General features: G+C 34.8%; 1 protein-coding gene across 1 annotated transcript; it reads right to left on the bottom strand.

Moving 5' to 3' along the window:
• Nucleotides 1-5,853: 5,853 nt before the first annotated feature.
• Nucleotides 5,854-7,872, bottom strand: LOC120343021 (uncharacterized). The gene is made up of 3 exons (XM_039412088.2): nucleotides 7,685-7,872; nucleotides 7,058-7,202; nucleotides 5,854-6,884 (listed from the first exon to the last, which is right to left on the bottom strand). Exons 1-3 carry the CDS (start codon nucleotides 7,851-7,853, stop codon nucleotides 6,539-6,541), a joined length of 660 nt encoding a protein of 219 aa, XP_039268022.2. The 5' UTR covers nucleotides 7,854-7,872; the 3' UTR covers nucleotides 5,854-6,538.
• Nucleotides 7,873-16,259: the final 8,387 nt, after the last annotated feature.

Genomic DNA, 16,259 nt, shown 5'->3' with positions numbered 1-16,259 from the left:
TGTTCTAGAAAATTGTGAAAAGTGAATACTCTTTTTCCTCTTATGTTATGAGGCCTAACAAAATTCATTAACACGTACGAGTTGTATGTCGCCCACGCAAAAAACTTCATAACGAGTCCTCTCGGCCATTTGTAGTGCAGTCTGCATTTTTGCAGGAGTCATTTGGTCATTTTTGTCTGTCCCTCCCATGAAGGAATTGTACGCTAACCGCTGCTGGACATATGATATCGACTCTTTTTCGTTGAGCTGGCTCGTATCTTTGAACTCGCGTGTTCGGCGAATCTAAAAATGCCGTTGTAATAAAATATATTGTTTTTTTGTCTTGCCATGCAATGGCATCAACACTCCAGTTGTACAATTAGTCCGATTCTCCTTTACCCATTTCATTGTTTCGTTTTATAATCATTTTGGGGAAGTGTTTCCTATCGGTCATGGTTGTACCGCATATTCTAGTAACTTTCTGACGAAACAAGTAGTCTGCGAGTCTAACGGATGTATAAAAACGGTCCATATATATTATGTGATTTGACCATAAAACGGTTCACTTAATCGTACGACCAAGTTACCGGTTACTCCCTAACTCAGTATACAGTTATTGTCTTGACTTGCTTCGCCTAATATTCGTACAATCTGATATTTTGATCTGAAGATGGACAAGTATTTATTTTGGTTGATATTTGAACAAATATCTGACTGAATAATACTGATGAATAATGAATAAAATACTGATGAATGAATAAAACATTTTCCATGGAAATTTTATGTGACGGAATTGACGATATAAACTTCACTTCTCCATTACTGCATGCGTTACTCGACGTCGGTGCTTCAATCATATCGAAACTGGGCGACCGATGCCCCGCTGAGAACGTCGTCGTGAAAGTTATCTTGCGCATTTTGCCACGCAATACGTTTCGAACGTACGTATCAACATCTTCATGACTTTAGCCACGTGATTGGCTTTTGCGTAATCAGTGCGCCATGACCGCGTATCGGAGTTGTTCACCCGACAATGATACACAATTGAATATTTAAATATAAAATTGGTTATACGGCAGCCACGATAATAATTCGAATATCAACAAAAAGCCTATGAAGAACTCTTTATGAACATCAATTATTGGCTGTATATTTTGTACCAAAATAACAAAATTTGGAGCCATAACTCACTTACATGCAAAAAAATCACTGTTAGATTAGAGTCAATTTTATTGTTTTTGACAAAATGTATTTCGAAAGGGAAAATACATTCTGAATGCACGATAAAATTTTCTTTCGATTGAAATGTCACACAACGTGCTACCTAAATTTGATAAAAAGTTATAGGCGTGCCAAATAGCCAATATTTAGAATTATTTTATTGTTCTACCAATACGGCGCCGCGAACCTTCAGGGGGAGCGAGTAACTTCGCTCAGAGACGTCAGAGTTCAAAGAGTTAAATAACTTCTACAAACTTATCACCGTCATCCGCGATTATATAGGCTACACGGGGTGTCGCAACTTCATGCACATTAACAAGAGTACGCGAATCATTTCTATTGTATTTCTGCGAACAAAACCCCCGGGTTTTTACGCCCAGTGATACACCGTCATTAAACGGTCTTTCCGCGAGCATGGCAAAATGATATTCAAGTTAACATAAATATTTAAAAATTTCAGTTATTTTATAAACTTTTCCGGCGTGTGCTTGGACTACTCCACAAAGAGCTGCTATGTATATAACGGACTTGCTCCATATCCGGAGCGGGAAAGTGTTTGTTCGAGTATTGGGAATTTTTACAAGTATCATCGGGGGTGGGGCAGTGCCTCCGTCCCTCAGTGAGAAAACGCGTGAAAAGCCACGTCCACTCAGCTATTATTGATTTTGGACGGTTCAGGGCACTTGGAATGAGATTTCGGGCAAAGCGATACTTAAATCTCGAAAAGAATAATTATTCGAAGATTTCACCACCGGAAATTTGGGATTTCCCCTCCCTGTAACGCCCCAAAGAGTTCGGAATGTTGCGCTACGCAGGATAAAGATATTGAGAAATGAAGTGCATAGGTACGTTCGGAAAAATTAGGTAAATGCCTTTTTCAAGATTTTTTTTCACCTTACCCCAGTCACGCTCCATTGATTTTGACTTATTGTGGGTCTCTGAGAGGTGCTATCAAGAATCTAATGACATGGGCATGTTTGAAAAATGAATTGAATCGTTTTTAGGCAGCCCCAACCAATCACGCGCAGGTGATTTTTGGTCATATCTCGAGAAGGGTGATAGATAGAGATGTCATATTTGGGTTACAAAGGTAATTGAAGTGAAGTTTATGACAAAAAATTATCGTCACGGTTGAGTGATCACGGACCTTGAAATTAATGATTATCGACTTTCATTTGGGATGATCGATCAATTTATGACGATCAATTTGTAGTATGTAAGTACGTAATGGACTATCGGTGTCGGGGGCAGTGCGCCGAACAATTTTCGTCATTCGTCTGGAGCAACGACCCGGGTGCGTCAATCGAACACAAACGAGCGGCCGTTGTTTACTTTACTGAACAAGTTTCCCTAAATCTCCCTCTTGGGGGTAGCGTAGCGACCGTCCCTTGGATTATAGGACAGCTACGCGAGATGTGGACTTTCAGTATAGTGCAACGTTCCATGTTGAGACTATTTCATCAAAAGATTTCCAAATGTCTCTAGAGTGACTGAAAAGTGGTGATAAACGTACCATGGTCCATCTGTGCAGAGTTTGCTATATAAATTCTCGAAATAAAAAGTAAACCGCGATGATAGTATTAAATTATAAGAAATACAAATACAGCCGAGAGCGATGAAAAAACAGAAAGAGCGAGATGACAAAAAAGAAAAAAGTCATACAAAAAATGAAGTGAGAAACTATAACTTGGCACACCACGATACAGCTATTTGGAAAGGTCCGTTAGAGTAGACGCATGTCGATTGCTTAATTAGGACTAGGCTCGACCGATACTGCCTTTTTAAACCGATACCGATGGTTTTCTAAAAGTAGGGAGCTAAGCCGATACCGATGTTTCCTCACCTACAAATATGGATACAGTAACAAGCAATACTGTGTTGAATACAAGAATATTGTGTTTTCTTGCAAAAGAAATGAAATGTCGAACTCATGCAATTGTGAGCGTGGCAAGAAAGAACACGTATTGTAGGGGCAGAAAGCTTATTAATCCCAATAGCTACAGTTCAGCAGTCTCAGATGTAGTTGAGCAGAGTTTTTCTGCATTGGCTCCAATGCCTTTCTGCATTGGCTCCAATCATACTTGCTCTTGTGTTTTGCTCCGAGATGGCTCTACAAATTGCTGGTGATTTTTTTTTAAATCGGCGGAACCCTTTGACTTAATAAGGATAAGCATATTTTACAAATCACGCCATCATTATGACACACCAAGTATTCCCATACTTTGCTCTTACCGCTAGAACCAACCATATATAACATATCAATACAAGAAGTTAAATCGCGCCTTGAACGACGGAAGCGCAAGGGAAATCCAAGGCTGTGGAAAGTGAAAACGGCGAGAATTCTTTATTCATCAAGGTATATTATTTGACACAAATAAGTTGTTCACATGTATCTCTCGCTTCAATTTGCAAGGACACCACGCTCGCAAACTCGCTTACAAATAGTTAAATCCCGTGCCCTACGTCCGTTTTGGATAAGAGAAACATAGTCAAAAGAATTCTTTATTAAAGAGTTCCTGTCTCAACTTATGTAGACGCGACGGCGCAGAAGCGCTGGACCGTATTCGCTCGATTATTTCGTCAGCTTCTAAGTCATACACATTTCCGCGGCCATTTTTGATGTCCCATTTAGTTTGACTATCTAAACAAGTAATCAACATATGCTTTCTCAATTCTTGTGACACATCCACGCCGGTGCAATAAGAATCGGATCCCCTCATAAATCCGTCGAAATCATCCCCCTGAGGGAATCGTGGAAGTGCCATTAAAAAATTCATATCGTTTCGTTATACTTGTATCGATAATTCTCACAAATTATCGTCCTGGCGTGCTCGCCAATTTTGTCGCAGCTTTTTCTTCCTATACTTTTTAAAACATCTGCCACGATAAAACAGAAGATCCGAGGCCCGACTGCGGTTTATTCTTATTTTAAAACAGCAATAAGTCAACTTAAAGTGAAATAAGTTCAACATAAACTGCTGACACGAAACACAAAACTCGACTCTGTGTCACCGCCCAGAACGTGGCAGACGATGCGTTCTCATCCTCGCATTCGGGGTTAATCATTACGAAACACAGCAATAGAAAATCATTACTTAACACAGCAATAACAAATTACAAAAACAGAAAAACAAAGAATCATGAACACGCGGAAAAAATACTATCACACTTGCACGCACCGAGGCATATCCTGTTCACTAGAGACTACCAGATGACGCTAATTCGCCATCTACACGAAATAAATTAAAATGGGTTTTCTCACTATTCTGTTCATGATTCTGTATTTTGAGATGATTGTTTTTAATAAATTGTTTCTTCGTTATACTTACTGCTCAAACCTAGCAATAAGGTGTCGCTGACTGGATGACTCACCGAGTCTTTTGCGACCCCTCATCACTTGCTAGATTCAATGTTTTCAGTTTTTGTTTGGTGTTTTTCTATGCGTGTTTATTGTTTTACATTGATTCTTGCACGATGAAAATAAAGATCTAAATCTGAATGTAATATACTAGGTGCTGTTCCTGCAAGATGTTCATTTCGAACTTGTTTAAAAGTATAATTCTATGAACTATGTTTAAAAGTATAATTCATTTTTGATGTAATGGGTGTTTTTTATTACATTGCTGGAAAATTATGTCATCGTCAAAGTATTTTTATTTTCAATTGTGTTGTATGTTCACTCGAAAGAATTTTTTCAAGATTTATTTCACAGATAGGCTAATCGGATAAAGTTAGTATCAAATAATTTCCGTTAGAATTGCCGTCTGTTTATATTCAAGGTATAACTGCATGTTCGTGAGTTTCATTAAATGGAAAATCAATGCTATGTTTTGTCTTGATGCATGTTTATTGTAATTCGTTTACTTACACCATATATATAAGGTAAACTGTGAATGAACCTAGTTTCAGACCTAATCGCAAATGAGTATGAGAGTTGCTACAACATTTATAGCACTGCTTTATAATAACACTTGCCTTCAGATTCTCAGCTGTGATGTTTCTGTTTAACGTACTTTATGCAAGATAATTTGTCACGCTTGTCAAACGAACATTCATAACGATCTCAGCAGTACTCCATTTTGTTTTGTTGTTCAATAGTGACTGTGCGCAAAAGGAATTAAATAAACTCTCAGTTATAAGCATCTATCTAATACGCATAGGTTCTGGACGAGTGATTTCCGACATATTCCTCGATAGAGAACTGTGTCTGGATTACTAAACCATTTAGTTTTGTAAAAATGAAAAACATTTCAGAATAATTTGAATAGCATTAGGCTACTTTCATTTAATAAAAAAATTTCTATTGTATTTGGCTCCTTTCGTTTTTGATTTTCGTTTTTTTTTACTTTTATCTTTGTCGTCATTTCTACGTGGCATTTGCCATCAACTTAACATGACATCTTTTGGTATTTACACCAAGAAATTCTATCTTACCATTTTACCAATTGGTAATGATTTATATGTATATATTTGGAACGATATTCAAGATAAGATTAAGGATGGATGATTTCCTTCAATTTTAGACCTCAACATTCTAGGTGTATTGTTTCATTGGAAAACCAGTAAATCTAATCAACTTGCCAATAATGGTAACAATGCGCGGTTGTATAATCTAAATTACCCGTAGGAAGATCAACAGACACAAGTGTCTCAAAACTATTTTCAAATTATAATGTGATATTGCATTTACAAAATAGAATAGAAAAAATAAATATGTGATAGAAACGCAGATGAATATAAAACGTTCGAATAAATAAGTTATATAAGAGCGTAAAGTAATATAAAAATGATACAATTTGATTCTTCAAGACATTTCAGGATGTCGTCGGTGTAAACTTCCAACCTTGATGATGAGGTCCACAGACTGAAATGAGAGGATATAATACATGTGGAAAAATACAACACTGTTTTCGGCCTCCAGGTGAAATGGGTTTTTGAAAAACGCATTTTTGAGAAAATCGGTGGACCATTAGCAAAATGGTCGTTTAGTGAGCCATGGAATATATTCCGTATTCTGTGCTCGTAAATGTTGCGTACACTCTTGTATGAAGAGATACTGCAAACATTTTTGTGCTTTATTTGTCATCTCTGTATTTTCAATTTTCAATCAAATAACGGGCATCGACCCAAGATGATCTTCTGTTAGATTTAAGGTGCGAAGATGGTGCCATTAGGAGCCATCTACAGAGATAATTCCAACAACAAACATTCATTTCTGGATAACGTGAGAGAATCAGGTGACTCATAATTTCCTCATCCAAGATTCCCAGTGAACGTATCTTCACGCTGCTACAACACGACAGGCTTTTGCATGCTGGCAAAAAGGTCGTATACTCATTCACAGGTCACTTTTGATATCAATAAAATTCTTTCTTTGGAGAATTAGTTTTCCCAGAATTCTAATATCTGCTTTCGTTTTATCCCCGGAATGTCTTTTTGCGTTTGTGTTCATAGATTTGACCGCCATTATTCTCAGAATTCCGCTTCTGCCGCCACCGACATGTAGCAGCTTTGTTCCAGATAAAGCTTCGCGTAAGTTCCGATCCTTGCAAGCTTCTGGACGTCTGCTGGACGTATTGTTTTCTATCAGGGGCGCCAAGCAGTGCCTGAGCGGTGGTACAGGACTGTGTCGACTGTCTGGAACCGCTTTGCACTGTGGCGGCATTTCCTCCGGCACTAGTTCACTAAAATGGAGAAAATAATATTTGCTGTATTTTTATAGGTTATGAGAAATATAGGAGTTGATTGTAGTAATGCTGAGTTTCGCGTTTCATTTCTAAGCTTTTTATAAATTGTTTGATTTTATTATTTTTTTTAATCAGAGTTGTGGGTACACAATGTCGAATAAAATACTTACGCCTGACAGCAATACAAAGTGTGGGGAGCCAGACAAATACAAGATCTGCACGTTGCTGGATCGAATATATGTTGCATAAACGTGTAATTCTTTCCATTATAATTGCAAAAATCTTCACCATCAATAGAACGCACAAGACGACCAGCTGAAATTAACAGAACATTTTATTTATAAGAAAAATACTCTTTGGAAAAATATTTAATACTACAAATTATTGCAGCATATTTATTTGATTCAATATCAACCATGACTAGTATATATTTATCATTTAGGATGTCATAATATGCAACCCCAAATTTGCAATATATAAAATATATTATACCAAAGCAAGGTTAAATCAAATTCCGAACGTAAATTAAACCGTTTACAAAGATTAAATAGTGAATTTTATCTACTTTCATTTAGCTACTTTCATATATATCGAAGATAAAAAACTATTTATGTTTTTAAATCGCCGTTATAGTAGTACATTGATAGGCATTATATCTCGGTTCTTAACTGGCACATTTTAATTTTAGAAATGTCTCACCAACTTCATGTAAATTAAATAAATAATTTGAGAACGTGCATTTGTTGTTTACATAAATAAAACACCTACGTGGGTATAATGCAAAACAAGGATCTCACCTTGAAGATTGTCAAAACAAAGTCGTAGATCGTGTTTTATTAAAAATATCGATGAAGCTTCTTTCGGTTTTCGTAAACTGTAACCGTTCGCAAATAATATCAATCCATTACAAATCAATAGCAAAGTGAAACAAGTATTGCAATATGATTTCATATTGGTTATCTTCATAAAACTATTTCTAAATTATTCTAAAATACGAAATACTGTATTAATTATATGACACATTAGGATTAAGTATAATATTGAAAAAATTTAATGAAAGAGAATGACCAAGAGAAAAATCTTCTGAACAAAATCAGATAATTGGAGCCAAGAAACGTTTTTGACTATCTGGATGGATAAGAAACCTGATTTTGATTCCTAATCCTTTATCCCTAACCCTACCCCGATGGTACATCCTGCCTACATAAATACAACTGTAGAATGAGCCAGTCTTCGGCAAGGACTGAATAGTTTTGACTTCAATCATTCACCTAATGCTCGTTTTTCTCATTTGAGGTTGACGTATTTTTTCTCATCTTTCTACATTCACTTTTTTTGCGAAAAATTAATAATCTATTTTGAGTTGAATGATGTAATGCAAATCATTTATTATTTAAATAACAAGCCACGATTCAAGAGCTCCTACACGCAAATAAAAAGCACGAAAATGAATAATAATGGTTCATTGTCAGGAAGTGGAATATTAACCTAACCTCGAACTTATATTTTGTCGCGATTTAATATGTTCTCTTTTATCCTGAAGGTTGGTTGTAATGAACAATGTTTAGGACGTGACGTTATGCTCTGTCATAAACACATAAGCAAGCTCAATAAAGGATGGCACTCGTGGATGCCTGTGTGTGCCACATAAGCATTACGCTGGTCGCACTAATCCTTTGTATATGAAACAGTAGTTATCTTTATACAATTTGCTTTAACGGCCATCTTGACGTCTGACTTGACTGACGGGCATCACAATGAATTAGTTGTACTAAATTCATTGTGAAAATTACATAAAAGAAACTGAAGTCGTTTCAAGAATGATTTACTAACAAGGTCAGGAAGGCACTATTTGTCTATTTTTTGTGTAGTTTTATAAATATTTACGGACGAATTGGATTTTAATGATGTAATGATTTAAAAAGATGTTTTCGTAGATATCCCGGAATCACCCACCTGGCGTTTTATTTTTGTCGAATGAGATTAAAAGTATTTCAATGATGAACAAAAAGATTGTTTTAGAACATGAAACATTGGGCAATTTAGTTAGCCTACAACATCTTATGCAAATCACCGTGTAAATTACTCTTTTTCGATTACCATTGTTTTAAAAATAGTACATAAAATTACATTACAGAATTTTATCAGACTCGATAAAAATCGAGCTTTTTATAACAGTTTCATTCTTGCTAGTACACACTGTAATGTTTTCCTCGAAAAGCCTGATATGTACGAAGATAAGAACAAAATATGAACTTGTCGTTTTTGCGTTATAGTCGAATATATAGTATTGAACGTCGGATTTTTATGCGATAAAATATCATTTTTTCGACTGAAAATTTGTAGCACGTCTGAGAATAACGCTTTAATGTGGTAGCCTCAAATAGAATCGACACACCCATCGTGTCGCGTGCCAGAAGCTGTTTAAACAGATATTATCGCACGTAAATCTTCCATGATCGTATTGTTATCATACAGAACATACATACCACATTCTTATATGCAATATTATACGGTATTTATCATATATATACTTACCATTTATATTTAAAAAGAAACATGGAACAAAAATTGTTCCAAAAAGTTAAAGTAAGTAAGGTTTTCAAAGTCTTTAACCAGTAATGGATATTTTCTTGATAAAAAAGTAGACTCGAATGGCATCTTATTTCCTAATTACTGTGTATATATATGTAGTTATTACACTATTTATATGTCGGAAAATGTTAAAGTGAAATAACTCCTAAAATATTTACATATATTTAGATAATTCATGATTTTTAAACATTAAATGCTGAATCTCCGAGTATAAAAAATGGTTGCTGTTCAGCTATAAAGACAATATCTGAGTACTCGTTACTTGTATCAAGTAAGTGGAATAAATGGTTTCGAATGTTAATGTTGGTATCTACTTATTCTAGGCAACTGACTTAGTAAGAAGAATATCGAGTACGAATGGCCTGTATATTAAATCCATGAATTCTATTTTTGGCTAATAATTTAACGCATATACGAAAATAGAATATAAAACCCTTTAACTCAATCAATCTGAGATAATCTGTGAAAATATTAATCTCTCAAGCTTTTAATCACACGATAAAATCATCTTTTCCACGCTTCCGACCGCTACAAGGATATATCGTCATCTTTTATTACATAATATAACAAGCAAATACAGTCATTAGTTTTTGTATGAGTCATCCCAAAAAATAAACAGATTACCTGTATAACATATTATGTACAAATCGATTGGGTATAACAACAGATGTTTTATCATTTGAGATTGGGTTGTAATCAGACAATCAACTCTTCCGCTTAGCGGATGCCCGACCAGTTATTCTTGGTCGATCTCATTAATAAGATATTAATTGAGTACTGCTCGTCGTAGCTCGATATGAAGCATTTGCATTTATTTTTATCAAAAACTCTGGAGGCGAAAAGTCAATAAGATAATTACAACAGATATCAGTTTATATATATTCATTGATTGTAACAATTGCGCGCGCACTTTTTACCAAAAAACGGCATATTTCATTGATATTTTCTGATTTCCTATCTGCGTAGATTTTTCATTCTTTACTGGTAACACAATGGGTATTTCCTTACAAATATTTCGTTTTTGTGAAAATTTATTCAGGAATAATTTCTTGCGACTTGTAACCAAACTCGACTAACAATAAGCTAGGAATTGTTTCAACGCCATCGAAAAAATGAAACATACGGTATGTGGCTCAATCTCGCGTCAGAAGCGACTTAATCCGTAAAAAATTGCGTATTTACGTCACGGGGTCTTTATTAATTTTCACCGATAAAGTGAAACTTCACGCGCACAGAGAATGCGTGGGAATTTTACATAACCTTTCACGACATCCTTCACGCCCCATAAATTTATAAGGATTTCATTTTTAAACGTGAGCTATTATAAACTTTTTGATATCTTTCCGTATCAGTAATCATATTTTCAGTGGAAATGTAAATTGATTCCAATATACGTTTTACGTCAAAAAAAAAAAATAATAGAATATTAATAACTTATAAAATAACCATTATCTTTAACAGGTATTTAAAAAAAAGATAGGTTTTCAAAACTACCGAACCATACTTCACCGAAATTATTGTTTTAAGCATGCGAGGATACCATCATAAAATATTATCAAATAAGAAAATAAACACAAAATATAGTCAAAACACCAAAGGAAACTATCACCACCACAAACCCTTTTTATAGGCTCCCAAATTTGTTGTGACATGTCATTACTTTACTGCGAAATCTGACACGCGGTCAAATCATTCCGAGCCCCAAATATTGATAGATAAAACATGAAATATTTCGTAAATTGACGTAATTTCTCCCACAATTACCAATGAAACTATAGCAAAATTAGGCGCATTATATATATATGACATTTTAGGAAAAAAACTTTTCGATTATTGGGAATTTCTGTGACGCTTGGGCTTGTGATAGTCAGATAGAAACCCCTCTGTTTTTATAGCTTCGAGCTATACTATAATTCAGTGCATTGACAGTGAATCGGCTGATTTTCATAGTCATTGGGTTTTAACGTTTGTATCTAGTTTTGCCATCAAAATTCTTTTCAAGTTGACGTAAGCGTAAGAATCACGGTGGGCCGAGATACATATTGTAACATAGGCGGCATTGTCGTTTCCGAGCACCTTGCTCAATAAGTTGACAATTTACGGTTGATAACCCTGATTAAATTCCGTTCAACAAGACAATAAAGTTCAACTGGTGGCGTGAAATCTACATTATCTGTTTAACTATTACGTTATAGTTTACATGTCTGCAACTGCAGGAACGTCCATCATGATTAACTAACCAAATGTAAGATAGATCCACTTTTTATTTGTTGATATTTTAACGTCGCGTAGACACAATCTTTCACTAGTTTGAGAACCTCGAAAATTTAATTAGTGTTTTATTCCTGAAATTATTCAGTCTCGCTTCAATTCAAAACGATACTATTTATTATTCGAGGTAAAATATGCGTAACAATTTATTTGATGTTAAAGAAATCATTACTCGATGTATATATATACATTATATACTTCAAATTTTATAAATTGTTTGTTTCTCGTTCTGATACGTTTAGATTCAGTATTGAATTAAATTCAGTTTGAATATAAGATCAAACCGAAAATGCGTCTGTTTTATAAATTGTTATGAACCGAACTCGGGTACGTTAAGTTCACATAAATGGGGTGGATGCGGATGCGATGGGGTGGACCTGCATACCACGAATTGCTCACGTCACGCCATCACCTCAAAACGTTCAATGTATTGTAAAGTTTGAACTGAAAAGAGTAATTATTTATTATGTCGTTTAGCGAGTATGTCAAATAATTTGACATAACTAAAATTTTTGTCGCAACCTGAGCTGGCAAATCAGACAAGCCGTCTCGTCTTCCTACGATGCTAGATCATGTGGTTCGTCAACATGTCATCCATAAACTTTAGCCGGGTTAAAGGTTTATGATAATCCGGAAGATACATTTAAGCAAAACAAGGCGTGTTAGCTGATCGGAAAAAATTATTCAAAATTGTTCGTTTTGATAAAAGTCAAGCGTACAGATTTGATCATTTTGCCTGTTCAAATTTGAAACGGAAATACCTACGCAAATCAACCATACTTTTTAAAGTGGAATACCAAGAATACCACTCACACCCCTGTGAACTGTGTTATAGACACGTAAAATGAGTCAGCCGCCAGTCGCCAGGCAACCCCGCAATAATTTATCGCCAAATGTTTTCAATTTTAAAGTGATATACGGTCAAATTTCGTTGAATCATTTCCTTCTTTATCTTGTTCTAAAACTTTGCTTAAATGTTGTTTTGTAATTTGCAGTATTTAAATCATTATGTAATCCTTGAACTTGTACACTCTATGATATTCATATAAAATTGATGGGGATTTATTACAAATTTACTTTTTAATTGCAAGAGAATATCTTTATATTTATAGCAGTGCAATACCATTTTTAGTTGAAATGTTTGCTGCCCAATTTTAAGGTTGACTAATTACTATCTTTCGAAAGATTCGACAACATGTTCTGCGGAAGTGTGCTCAGCGTAAGATTAGGTTACTAATTGAAATATAACTTGGACAAACCCATCTGTTGCCACACCTACATTGTTCAAATCCATGACACGATTATGGGAGAATATGCCATTAGCTTGCTAGTGATGTAAAACACCAGATCCAAATGGATGGTGATATACTTAGTTCTTGTCACGCCCCATACCGACGACCAATTAGATGAAATAAGAATCCTTTGGAATAGGAAATCTATTTTCTCATATAGTAGCCATTGCGTTCTCTAAAGTCTAAACATTCATTACAGAGATATTATGTTGATTATTTTGAATAAAGCAGTCATGTGTATCTTTCCAAGGAGTCCCTTCGAACTTTTATTACATCACTCTATGTTATTGAAGTCTTACGGTCTCATAGCACATTTCATCGCTTGCCTGACTCACTCATAAGTCAACAAACAAAATCATGATTCAAGCATTGGTAATTGATTTGCTTTGTTTAGTCATTCGTCCTGAATGTGACTTGGTAGTTTTGTCATGTTTTGATCACTTACTGGGGATGACAATCTGTTGGTGGCACAGTGATGGGGAAATGACGCAGAATTTGTTACTACATTATATTTTGATTTCAAACATTTTTGAATTCTATATATTTTTGCCGTTGTAAATCCTTGGGCATGACAACGTACAATGGATTCGTCTATTCGTTTCGTTTGACGTATCAAGCCTTTCTAATTTCCCCAAACTCGTATCGCAACTACATATTTCTACTATGAATTTTAACATAATAGCATGTGTAGGCAACTAAAAGGTATTTTTTGCAAGGTATTTTTTAAAAGACGTCACCAGACCAGTCGTGCTCAGGAACGCATAAATCGTACGTACTACTATTATTATTCAGAAATGTTTCGAAAATATTTGTTTGCTTACTGTTTATCAAATCTAGCTTCTGCTATTTATTATTCCACCTATAGCATATATATACATAAGATTCCCTGATTTGATCATATCTTTAAAAAAGTTAGGAAATATTTTGGGTCATATGCTGAAGGCTACGAATGTTGTAATAATAACAGAGACAACGTTTATGCAACGAAGTAATCTTTCCTGAGTTCGATCATAAATTTGACAAGTGAATTTGAAAAACATTCGAAAAAAGGACACGTAATAAACGGTAAATTAAATTCAATAAAATGTAAATTCAGTAGAATTATATTTTAAGAATAATATTATGACGCAAAGCGAAACGAGATTATTTATTTGTATGAGACTATAGCCCAATTTTATTAACTTTCTTCAAAACTTCATTGCCTAACTACTGTTTTGATGTAGTTTCTCTGAGATACAAGTTTTTTAGGTGTACCATGATTTATAATATTTTATTTAAACAATAGAGATTAATTTGGAAAGTCACGTTTTAAACTTTGACACAAAATGACTATGGGTCGGAAGCGCGAAAAGAATTAATGAGATTACATGATTTCATTCTTTTTACAACTTAAATCGATAATTCGATTGACTTCATACCGTATAACTGTCTTGTGATCTTAGCACCTGGTACGTATAATAAAAATAACAAACGCGAATTTGTGTTTAGAAAACGAAGAATGTAAACTTACTCACTATTTAGGCCATAGAAACATCAAAAATATTTTCGAAGGTCTGCTGATGAGTGCATATAACAAATTAGCACATAGAAACTTTCGCTTATTACAAATTCGATAAATTAGGAGTATACTTTCGATTTTAGAGGGTAATTAAAATTAATCTGCATCGATAATTAATTTTAGCAATCACAAACAACCTTTTGTTAATAGAATCTAAGCTTTCAAGTACCTCCCTTGTGTTTTCTGATATCAAACTATTTCGCGCCTAATCCCAGGTTGCGATGTGCACCGCCATGCCAACCAGTTCTTTTTGGGTAATTTTCTGCATTCTTAAAAGATTATTTGAAGTGTACTAAATATCGTTGATGCCAATTTAGACAACTTCCTTTTGTTATTTCGTCAATTTATTCAAGCACGTTACAATTTAGTGGTTTATTCTGACTACATGTTAATTTTTCTACATTTATTGCAGAAAGGCCAACGCCCGTTGATGAATCGATCCATTGATAGAACAAGAGAGTATATATTGTATATGACTCATCGCACTACATCGGATTGTATTTAACTTGAGTCAATCATGAGTTGATTAGATTCGGAAGTGTGTAGCATTTGTTTTATTGCCGAAGTTGAAAAAATGCAGAAAAATAGTAGTGACATTTCTGACGTATATAAAAGATGCCTTTCATATTTGGTGACCACGATTTAAATTCCTGCTGCATGTTGGAGTTGTTTCATTGGGAAACATCACAACAACATATAGAAGGTTGGTTAAAGCTATCATTTTTTTAAACTCTCTCCTAGGTCTATGAGACCCGATGTATAATAAAAAATTCGCTGTCTATAGGAAATTCCAGAAAAAACTTTTTATTTCGCCACGCCTAACTTCCTCCTTCAGCCTTGTTCACCGTTCTGTACAGAAAAGCTAAAGACTATATTTAGTGAATGAAAGCTTCATGGCAATTTTCCATGGTTCTCAATTTATATATCAAGCGACAAAATGATAAGCACTAAATGATTGTTCGGTATGTACCAGATCGTCTTAATTACCTATTACTTTTTTTTATTTTACTCATTGAATAGCGTATTTTGTTCGGCTTTATTGTATTCACCACGTTTTGTTAGACTTTCCCAAGGGTGCCGCCGTTCGATAACCAGTTTTGGTTTTCGGCGTCTGCTTCGACTCTGAAATGCGTTTTTTTTTTATATTTCCTTTAATTTGTGTATGTATAGTTCGTATTTTCAGCATGGTGAAGAAATAAATTACTGAATGTCTTGCTGAGCAAATTCGACGTCGCGTGGACAAGATTTATGTCTGGGCAATGAATAATAGAGTTCTTGCAATTTTCATCAGAAGTTAGGACATTTGACGTATCCATTTGATTTTCGTGTTCCTATATTTGTGCATTGCTCTCTTAATTCCTCTCATATGGGTACGATGAATTCGCAACATTACGCAGCTATCAACAAACCACGAAACAAAATGGCCGATTTTGACAGTGTGTATGTATATTTGTTGTTTGTTTGTAAAGCGTGTCAAATTATCTTGCAAATAACCTGTCACCCAAAATTCAACACAGATGGTTACATGCGAACAAATATCTTCAAACGGCTTCATGAACTAGTGACATGTTGTTCAGTTAGCCTTTTTCAGTTGAGATTTTTACGTTGATGTTTCTCAGCTACTTTACGGCGTTTAAGATAAGGGGATGCGGTCGC

The sequence above is a fragment of the Styela clava genome, chromosome 3 (genome assembly GCF_964204865.1).
Source record: "Styela clava chromosome 3, kaStyClav1.hap1.2, whole genome shotgun sequence".
Classification (NCBI taxonomy): Eukaryota; Metazoa; Chordata; class Ascidiacea; order Stolidobranchia; family Styelidae; genus Styela; species Styela clava.
Note: the sequence above shows the minus strand (reverse complement) of the source record. Positions and strands in the feature narration are given on the sequence as shown.